General features: G+C 51.5%; 1 protein-coding gene across 1 annotated transcript; it reads left to right on the forward strand.

Annotated features, from left to right (window-relative positions):
• Positions 1-687: 687 nt before the first annotated feature.
• Positions 688-8,230, forward strand: Cpne6 (copine 6). Its single transcript, XM_070025624.1, has 18 exons — positions 688-901; positions 1,384-1,496; positions 2,752-2,923; positions 3,398-3,577; positions 4,379-4,453; positions 4,621-4,695; positions 4,858-4,941; positions 5,032-5,121; positions 5,429-5,533; positions 5,770-5,856; positions 6,105-6,164; positions 6,429-6,562; positions 6,636-6,690; positions 6,780-6,831; positions 7,113-7,246; positions 7,363-7,599; positions 7,755-7,928; positions 8,050-8,230. The coding sequence occupies exons 3-17, from the start codon at positions 2,756-2,758 to the stop codon at positions 7,890-7,892; spliced, it is 1,674 nt and encodes a 557-aa protein (XP_069881725.1). The 5' UTR covers positions 688-901; positions 1,384-1,496; positions 2,752-2,755; the 3' UTR covers positions 7,893-7,928; positions 8,050-8,230.
• Positions 8,231-10,617: the final 2,387 nt, after the last annotated feature.

Below are 10,617 nucleotides of genomic sequence, written 5' to 3' on the forward strand. Positions count from 1 at the left end.
TGTTTTTTAAAATCTCAGCAGTAGAGTGGTTTATAGGTATACAGTGCTCTAGCTTGGGAAGATCAGTGGTCAAATTAATCATTTCCCTTTGTATCTTAACAAATTCTAACTTGACTTTCAAACTCTGATCAGGGCTCTTCCTTTGGAGAGACCTTTCCCGATGCCTTCCCCACTCATCTCCTTGTGTCCCCCCCCCCCACATACACTGGGCCTTCAGCAGGTCCATAACTTTGCATTTGTCATACTTAGCTCCATTTTGTACTGGCTTATATATCTGAGTGTGAGTCTCTCTGTTTCATCTACACCTGCCTCCCCCAGGGACAGAGACTGTATATTAATCATCTGACTAGCCCTTGGCCTAATGCCTGGCATGTAAGAGATGGTTAAGAAATTACTGCTACTTTATAAATGAGTGACTTATGGCATGGAGAATGAAGATGTCCCTGTGAATGTTCCTGTGTACTCATCCCAGATCACCAGGTGCCCAGATATCTTCACGTGTGGCTGATAGGCAATTGCTCACTTCCCCTAGTCTCATCAGGAATGACTAATGTCTGTTTCCTTAAGATCTGTGCGTGGCACAGCCCCTCCCACCAGGATGTGACCATATGGGTCGAAACTCTAGGGGAGGCGGGGTTGGGTACATTGTGGCCCTAGGAAGATGCCTTGGCAATCAGTTTCAGCACATGCCCCCACCATGCAGCCCTAATCTCTGGCTGTGTGATCAGAATGTGAGCCTGTGTAGCCAAAGCAATTGTCTGCATTTCCTGTATCTCCTTGTAAAGAAGGTGACTAGGGAACTGTACGTCATTCCCAAAAGCCAAGAGGTTCAGCGTGGTACATGATGATTTTTTAAAAAGCACATGAAAATCAACTTCTGCTGTAGCCAAGGTTGGTGAGGGTGAGTGTATATATATGTGTGTGATGAGGACAGCCCCCAAGTTCTTTTATTTGTGGCTGTAAATGTGCTTCACAAGTGTAATAGTCATATTGCACTTGCTGTGAGCCTGAGTGTGCTTGCCAGTGTATCGGTGTAACTGTTATGGTATCACTGTAAGTTTGCGTACTGGTGCCTATGTGTGTCAAGATATGTGTGAGCCTGTGAGTCGTGGGTGCATGTGTCGCCATCATTTCTGGATGTGTGTGCATGCACCACCGCAATGTGTGCCTCTCTGTGATGCTGGCTGTGGGTGTGGTATGAAGGGGAAGATGTGTGTCATTGTGTCTGTGGGGGTCCTGCCTTGGAGCCAGCCCCCCCCAAGCCCGCCCTCCTCCAGTTCTGTGGTTCCCTCCCAGGCAGTGGCCCTGCCCCTCCCCTCTTCTCCCTCCCAACCAGTCTGTGCGGGGGGGAGCTGGTGCTGCAGCCCCCCCCTCCCCATCCAGGCCCCATAAATAGCAGCAGAGCCGGAGCCGGAGCCGGCGCCAGCGGCTGGAGCAGCAAAGGAGTCAGGGCCAGGGCCGAGCATCGGGGAAAGGAGCCCTCCAACTAAGCCCAGGTGAGTCTACCCTTCCTAGTAGAGCCCAGGCTCTGCCCAGCTTAGTCCAATCTCCATAACAACATCTCTTTTCTAACCCCCGGGAGATCTAGCCCTGCCCCACCTCCTCACCACCACATGCCTCTGCCTACCTTAGGGAACCCACAAAAACTGGGAGAGACTTGTAGCTAAATAGAAGACAGCTTCAACCCAGACCCTCCCTCACATATCCAGAAAGATACATGTTACGGGTATCCAGCAAAGGATGGGGTCTCAATTCTGATGAACTGTCACACCCTCTCAGAGATGGACACGGGACAAAGGGAGACAGACAGAGGGTGGAGCACTCAGACACACCAACGCACACTTGGTCTGGGAAGCAGGGCATGGGACCAAAGTGCCTCACCCTGAGATCTGGACAGACAGAGATAGATGGACTGAGCAGCCATGCACTCGGGCCAGCGTCCCCCTGCCTGCTTCTGCCCGAGGCTTGTTGGTACCACTGCTGGGGGAGGGTGGTGGGAATGCATCCCACAGGCAGCATGGAGGGGGCTGTGGATCCCCCAAAACCCTGTCGCTAAGAGACAGTGCCAGTGCTGCCAAGAAGTGTGAGAACAGGGAGGTGGGGATGGAGGCAGTCTTATTACCATGGGAGCCCCTGCCAGGTGCCTGCAGGAGCTTTCAGCAAACCTTGGTCCTGATTCGAACTCCTGAAGCCCACCCCCTTCTTTCCCATCAGCCAGCCAGAGGGTGAGAGAAAGGAAGGAGGGGATGGATAGTCCAGTGGTCTAACCTATCTCTTCCTGCATACTGTAGACTCCATTCCTGTAGCCCATTCTCTTCAGACCTCCAGGGGCCTCTCCACCCCCTGCCCCACCCCTTTGCCCCAGTTCAGATCCCTCATGCCAAGACTGAGTGCAGCACTGGCTCCAACACCAGCCTGGAAATTGCACAAGGTGCTGAGACAGCAGAAAGCATGGATCGATAGATGGATGGCCAGGAACCCAGACTGCCAGGAACCCCTCAACCCCAATCCTCCAGTCCTTTACAGTACCATCGCTGGCTGGAGGGGGGAGGGGGAGGCATAGAGCTTCTGCTCAAGGCTCTGATCCTCTGCCCTCCCATGCTCTGAGCTCTGGAGATGCCAAGCAAAAGACAGAGTAGCAGGACATCCAAACAACTCAGGAAGGAAGGCAAGAGAATGGAGCCCAAGGCTCCCAGAGCACAGACCCCCTCCTCTTTCCAAGTGACAAGATCATCTGCTCTGTCCCCATAGGAATATGTCGGATCCTGAGATGGGATGGGTACCTGAGCCCCCAGCCATGACACTGGGGGCCTCTCGGGTAGAGCTTCGGGTATCCTGCCATGGCCTCTTGGACCGAGATACACTCACCAAGCCCCACCCCTGTGTGCTGCTCAAGCTCTACTCGGATGAGCAGTGGGTGGAGGTGAGAACACCTGGTTGGGATTGGGGGCGGGGGTGGGGGTCTTCACTAACCTGGCTTAAACCTAGAAAAAGCAGGAGGATGCGGCAGGGGCAATGAGAGCCTCACAAGGGAATGTGAGAATTCCAGGGTACCTTTTCTAGGCCATGTGGGTAACCTTGGAAACGAGCATATCGTCATTCCAAACCTAAACCATTTTACAGTTGAAAGCTCAGAGTCTCAAAGGGTCCTGCCCCAGAGGCAATAGGATAGCTCCCAAATCCCCAACAAAAGCTCTAGAGGTTTGAGGGCCCAGTGGACCATACTACCCTGAGTTCAGGATGAGATTTAGAAGAGGTGGTTATGGAGGGTGGGGGTGGGGGGGCCCAAGAGAGCTGGCATGAATTGGAATTGGGTAGCAGAGGGCAGGGCTGGGGAAAATAGAATCCGTTTCCAAAAGGCTCTTTCCCCGTCCCCCACCACCCCTGCCTGTTGCAGGTAGAGCGCACGGAGGTGCTTCGCTCTTGTTCTAACCCTGTCTTCTCCCGGGTACTGGCCCTTGAGTACTTTTTTGAAGAAAAACAACCCCTGCAATTCCACGTGTTTGATGCTGAGGATGGAGCCACAAGCCCCAGCAATGACACCTTCCTCGGTTCTGTAGAGTGCACCTTGGGCCAGGTCTGCATTCCCCTTCCTCCATCCTACCCCATCCTCATTAGCTTCTGCCTATGGAAGCCAAAATAAGAGAGAACACAACCCTAAAACTAGATCATTCTGAGCCCAGGTCCTATTTTAACTATGCACAGTCTAGGCAGCCTTGAGTACAATACTTAATTTCTTTGACTCTTAGTTTTTCCAGTGGAGGCAATGTGCCTGGTTCTGCTAAACAACCACTCTACACTTCCTGAACTATACCTCTACCCCCTCTCTGTACTTCTTTCTTAAAGCTGCTATAGAAATTGAGTGTAGCCAGGCACCAGTGGCTCACACTTGTAATCTTAGCTACTCAGGAAGCTGAAATCTGAGGATCACAGTTTGAAGCCAGCCCAGGTAGCAAGGTCCATGAGACTCTTATCTCCAATTAACCACCAGAAAACCAGAAGTGGCACTATGAGTCCAAGTGGTAGAGTGCTAGCCTTGAGTAAAAAAGCTCAGGGAAAGTACCTAGGTCCCGAGTCAAAGACCCATGGTCAGCCAAAAATGAAAGAAGAAAGAAGAAAGAAAGAAAGAAAGAAAGAAAGGAAGGAAGGAAGGAAGGAAGGAAGGAAGGAAGGAAGGAAGGAAAGGAAGGAAGGAGAAGGAAGGAAGGAAGGAAGGAAGGAAGGAAGGAAGGAAGGAAGGAAGGAAGGAAGGAAGGAGGGAATTGAGTGTAATCCTAGCCTGGGCCAATGCTATGTACACTCAGTATTTATTCTTCTTGAACCTTGCCAAGCCAGGTGGAAGCATTACAGCTGGGTCTCCCTCTATCTCTGTCCCCAGATTGTATCACAAACCAAGGTTACTAAGCCATTGCTACTGAAGAATGGGAAGACTGCGGGCAAGTCTACTATCACGGTAGGAAAGGTCATCTGGGCTCACCTGTGGGCCAGGCATTCAGTACCCCTACATTGGAATCCATGTAGGGGATCTCTTGCCTAGGACCCTTCCACCTATTTGAATAGGGTAGGGTGGCCCTTGTGGTGGGGAGAGGGAAAGTAGTACCACTTATGTTCCCTTTGCAGATCGTAGCTGAGGAGGTATCTGGTACCAATGACTATGTTCAACTTACCTTCAGAGCCCACAAACTGGACAACAAGGTTGGAACCCCTGAATCCAGGCCTTCATGTCCCTTGATAGAGAGCCATAGGCCTCCAATTGGAGACAGATCCCAGAGGTCCAGACCTGCTCTTTCTCAATATTAGCCCCCTTCCCCCTTAGAGACTACACCGGACTCATGGGCCCTTTCTCTGCCTTGCCAGGATCTGTTCAGCAAGTCAGACCCTTTCATGGAGATCTATAAGACCAATGGAGACCAGAGTGACCAGCTGGTCTGGAGGACTGAGGTCAGTACCTGGGGCAAGAGGATAGAAGTAGGAAGAACAGAGTAGGGAAACTTAAACAAAAGGTGACCAATTTCCTGGTCCCTCTCCAAGGTGGTGAAAAACAACCTGAACCCCAGCTGGGAGCCATTCCGCCTGTCCCTGCACTCGCTGTGCAGCTGTGATGTCCACCGGCCCCTCAAGGTAATGGCAGCAGAACCAGTCCCCCTTCCTGCTGGGTGTGCACAGTGTAGCGTGCCTCCTCCCTCACCCCTGTAATAAGCACTTCTCCCTGTGGGATAAATAACAGTTCACAGCTAAGTGTTACGCTTCCCACACGTGTGCCTTTTAGCAGAGACCAACATCCCTGCCAGCTGAGCTCAGCAGGTGGCCTTCCAAGGCACATTAAGGAGCTCTGTCTGGGCCTAGAAACTTCATGGCCCTACCATCTTAAGTCACCACCCACTGCAGAGCATCCTCAACTTGTACCACCCCTCCCCTCCTTTCCCAGTTCCTGGTATATGACTATGACTCCAGCGGGAAACATGACTTCATCGGCGAGTTCACCAGCACTTTCCAGGAGATGCAAGAAGGGACAGCAAACCCTGGACAGGAGGTGCCACAGAGACCCCACTCTACCCCTAGAATCCTACCCATAACCCTGGGGAAATCCTGAAGGTGCTGCTGGAGAGATCACTGTAGGTGACAGGAGCTGGGGAGGTGCCAATTCCCAGGCTTGGCTGAAGGATGGATGGGGTCATGAATCATCCTGGGAGGTTTTGCTGGAAGGGGGAAGAGGTCACCTGCCCGACCGACTTGTGACTCTGCATTTGTGGGGTGGGTGGGGTCTAGATGCAGTGGGATTGTATCAACCCCAAGTATCGGGACAAAAAGAAGAATTACAAGAGCTCAGGGACAGTGGTGCTGGCCCAATGCACGGTAAATCCAAGTTCTTGTCTCCGCTCCACCCTTCCCCTGCATCTGCTCCTGTCCCTACCACAAACTCAGATCCCGGCCTTCCCTTGCTTCAAGATCAGTTCCTTTCTCTACTCCCAGGAACTGGGAACTTTTTTCTCTATCCCATCTCAAACCACAATTTCAAGAACTCTGACACCTCCCCTTCCCCAAAGAAGTGCTTCCCAAGCTCCCTCCTGATACCACCATCTCATCTCCCACTTTCACACTAGGTGGAGAAAGTGCACACCTTCTTGGACTACATCATGGGTGGTTGCCAGATCAGCTTCACGGTAAAGACTCAGAATATGCGGACATAACAAGAGAGACAGGCTAAATCTGTGGCAAACTGAAGGAACTCAAAATCTTATTTGCCTGATCTGGGCTTTGCATGAACCTTAGCACTATCATCATGTAATGTATACCTTGCCCCTAATGAGACTGCTTATGGGCTCACCCAGATTCACCTCAGTCCTCCCTTCAGACCCTAACCTAGGCTCTCTGTTGTTGGCATTCATTGCTACCACATGACCCTTTCCCCATCCTCACCCCTACAGGTGGCCATTGATTTCACTGCCTCCAATGGGGACCCAAGAAGCAGCCAGTCCTTACATTGTCTCAGTCCCCGCCAGCCCAACCACTACCTGCAGGCCCTACGCACTGTGGGAGGCATCTGCCAGGATTATGACAGGTCAGTGGGAGGCAGAGGAGGGTCAGAAAGGGAGGCTTGCCCAATGAGTCCCACGGCCTTTTCTTCTCTGCAGTGATAAGCGGTTCCCGGCTTTTGGCTTTGGCGCTCGAATCCCTCCCAACTTTGAGGTAGGCTGGGTGCAAAGGAAGGCAGAAGATGATGAGGATCCGACAGGAAGGACAGTCATCCTCTCATTGCCTTCGCGTTACCCTCACAGGTGTCCCACGACTTTGCTATCAACTTTGACCCAGAAAATCCTGAATGTGAAGGTAAGCTGGGAGGGTTCCACCAGCCTGGCTTCCCCATGCCACACAGCTTGCTGCACACATCTTTGGCATGGGCTCATTCCTGTGAGCCCAGCTCCCTGTCCTTTCCACTCATCCACATTGATCAGGAGGCTGGTAAGACTTCCAGCCTTTGCCTGAATGACCATCCAACTGAAGAGGCTGAGAGTTCTAAGCCAGACGCCCCACCCTGTCTTAAGGGAGTATCCGGAATGGCTCCTTCCTCAACCCGGCCAGCTTCACCTCTTCTCTCTGCCTTCCTACAGAGATCGCCGGGGTCATCGCCTCCTATCGACGCTGCTTACCCCAGATCCAGCTCTATGGCCCCACCAATGTGGCTCCCATCATCAATCGTGTGGCAGAGCCAGCCCAGCGGGAGCAGAGCACCGGCCAAGCCACGGTGAGAAGGCAAAACCAACAGGCAGGGGCTGCCTGTGTCCTAGGGTGGTTCCAGGGTGAGGACTTGGGCTTGCCCTATACACACGGAGACGACCCTTGTCTCTGCCCCCATCTCAGAAGTATTCTGTGCTGCTCGTGCTCACGGATGGAGTGGTGAGCGACATGGCTGAGACGCGCACCGCCATCGTGCGCGCCTCCCGCCTGCCCATGTCCATCATTATCGTTGGTGTGGGCAATGCCGACTTCTCCGACATGCGGCTACTGGATGGCGACGATGGTCCCCTGCGTTGCCCCCGAGGGGTGCCCGCAGCCCGCGATATCGTCCAGTTCGTGCCCTTCCGAGATTTCAAGGATGTGAGTACTTGGTGCCCTCTCCTGGCCAAAAGACTCCCCAGCTCCTCCAGCCTCGGAATCAGAACCGTTATCTTTCACCTGGGGAAAAATGCGGACCACCCCCAAAACCCAGCCCCTTCCCCTCCCCTAACCACATGTCTCCTCCCTTTCCCCAGGCAGCGCCCTCGGCGCTGGCTAAGTGTGTCCTGGCTGAGGTGCCCCGGCAGGTGGTGGAATACTACGCCAGCCAGGGCATCAGCCCAGGGGCTCCGAGACCCTGCACACCCACTACAACCCCCAGCCCTAGCCCATGACTTCCTTTCACCAAACGACACTCCCTCAGCCTCTCAGTAAGTCTTGGGGGACTCAAAAGGATGGGCACAAAAAGGGGTACAAAGTAAAACTTTCAAGGAGCCCACCTTGGTGGGGTGTAGTGGAGAGGATGCTTCTAACTATCCCACCCCCTCCCAGGTGCCTGTCCTGACCCTTGTGACTTGAGTGACCAGTGCCTCTGCCTCTTGGATCAGCTGTGTCCCCTGGGTCCCGGAAATGAGTGGTGGGCCCTGCCCCTAGCTCTCTAAGCCCTATACTTTGTGGCCCCTTCAGTGACTTCCTTCAGTAACCTCGACTTTCTGGCCTTTAATAAAGGAAACCAACCTAGCCCTTGAGCCTCTATTCATTCCTCAGGTGCTCATTGGACAGCCCATATAGCTCTCACATACACTGTAGGAAAAGGCCACTGTCTCTATAGTCCTATCCCAATATGAGCCAGTAGGCTGTAAAGGGCCCCCACCCTCACCTCCCAAGCCCAGGGGGTCTAGACAACATGGGGGTTAATTGCAGAGGAGATTGGGGAAGGTAATAAGGGGCTGTCAAGAGGGCAGTCTGATACCATATTATAACTATCTCCAGAGAGGCCCTGCTGAGTCTCCAAGGGGCTGAACCCCAGCCCCCACACAGCTGTGGGGCGGACTAAGACACTGGGGGAGCACAGAAAGTAGGAAGCAGGTCTTCTAATGGGTTACAAGCATAGAAGAGGCATTTATTTTTTCCTTTTAATGCTGGTCTTGGGGTCCTGGACTCTTATCTCTTAGTTTTTTTTACTCAAGGCTAACACGCTACCACTTGAGGCATAGCTCCACTTCCTGCTTTCTGCTGACTAATTGGAAATAAGAGTCTCAGAGACCTTCCTGTCTGAGCTGGCTACGAACTGTGATTCTCAAATCTTAGCCTCCAAGTAGCAAGATTACAGGTGTGAGCCCCTGACATCCAATTCCAGAGGGGGCATTTAAGTATAAAAGGCCTGAAATTCCTGATATTAGGGTGCCACACACCCTTGGTTCTTCATGAGCATGGTTTCAGTGTTTGAAAAACTCCAGCAAAATGATTCTTTACTATCCACCTGTATTTTTTTAGGTGCATACATTATAATAGTAAATGGGAGCACCATTTCTCCATTTTTCTTACTCACCTCTGGCATTTTACCACTTGAACCATACCTCCACTTTCATATTCTCTCCATTTTTCTGACAAAGCAATAAGGCTTGATTTTTAAAGCACCCATAGTCAATAAAGAGCTAGTTGAATGAGAAGTTGAACCCAAGCTCAGAGAGTGTGGCTAAAGAGCTCACATTCTTCATCACTACAGTGGGCAACTTTTGTTTGAGGGCAAGCTGTGATACCCCTTCGGTATCATCTTGAGACTCAAAATCTAAAGATATATATAGATATATAGATATATGGCCTACTTGTGTCCACAGGCATAGGTGAATTGGCACCTTTGCCCTTGTGTGCTATGCATGTAAGAAATGTGAGTATGAAGGCTGGATGAATGGCTCTGCAGTTAGAATGCCTAGATGGCAGCATGAGGCCTGAGTTCAAATCTCAATACTGCTCCTGCCCCCTGCCCAAGAAAAGAAAATGTAAAAAACAAGTGTAAAAGAGGTGATGAATCTAGATTGAAGATCCATAGAGCAAGTGAGGACACAGGTGAAATTCAGAGTAAGGGAAGGATGTGGTGTGCACACCTGTGGTCCTAGCACTTAGAATGTGTAGGCAGGAAGATCTTGAGTTCAAGGGCAGCCTGGGCTATGTAGCAATAAATAAAAATAAAATAGCCCACTGAGTAAGGAAAGATGGGCTGAATTCTTGGAGATATCCTCTCTGCCCCAGTCCCACCATTCATAATTCTAGCCACTCGGGAAGCTGAGATCTGAGGATTATGGTTTGAAGCCAACCTGGGCAGAAAAATCTGTGAGACCCTTATTTCCATTTAACCAGGAAAAAAAAAAAAACAGAAGTGGAACTGTGACTCAATTAGTAGAGTGCCAGCCTTGAATGAAAAAGTCAAGAGCACAAGCCCCTGGCATGTGTATGTGTGTGTGTGTGTGTGTGGTGTGTTTGTGTGTGTGTGTGAACACGCGCACACACATATACAAGTCCTCATAGATAGAATCCAGAACCCGGGAGGATGGCCATTGGCTGAAGGTGGGAAATGAAGAAATGAGAGAAAGTCTGAGGGGGATAAAGAGCACTCTGAGTGGAGGAAGCATAAGCTGAGCTAGAGAAGGGGGAGGAGGGAACAAGAATTGTGATGGGAAAAGAAGAGACAGCTGGTCAGGGGGGCGGATAGAGAGGGCAGAAAGGAAGAGAGACATATGGGAGCACTTCCCCCACACCCAACTGCTTCTCCCATTTATTATGTCCCTAAGAGGACAGGCATAGTAGCTGATGAGGTTTTCTCTCCCAGCTCAACACCTCTACTCTACCCAGAGGCCCCATCGGCCCTTCCCTTATGTTGCTGAACTGGAAGATTGAGTTGTCATAGCAACAGTGAGACCTCCAGGATAGCCACAGATAGGCCTAGTCAGGCCACTGCTGTTCCTGGGCTTTTGTGGTGGTGGGAGGAGGAGAAAGAGACTCCATCTGGACCAATCCCACCTCCATCCCATTTTTATTGGCTCTCCAGAAATGCTCAGCTTCACATAGGGACACACACACACTCTCTCTTCTCTCTCCTTCTCCCACAACTCACACACA

This window comes from Dipodomys merriami, unplaced genomic scaffold (assembly GCF_024711535.1).
Source record: "Dipodomys merriami isolate MVZ:Mamm:240054 unplaced genomic scaffold, mDipMer1.0.p SCAF_1, whole genome shotgun sequence".
Taxonomy (NCBI): Eukaryota; Metazoa; Chordata; class Mammalia; order Rodentia; family Heteromyidae; genus Dipodomys; species Dipodomys merriami.

Bases quoted from the DNA above. Each gene is read 5' to 3' on its own strand.
- Cpne6 (XM_070025624.1), top strand. From the start codon at position 2,756: ATGTCGGATCCTGAGATGGGATGGGTACCTGAGCCCCCAGCCATGACA. The intron at 3,578-4,378 runs GTCTGCATTCCC...CTCTGTCCCCAG, and splicing joins TAGAGTGCACCTTGGGCCAG to ATTGTATCACAAACCAAGGT. The intron at 5,122-5,428 runs GTAATGGCAGCA...CTCCTTTCCCAG, and splicing joins ATGTCCACCGGCCCCTCAAG to TTCCTGGTATATGACTATGA.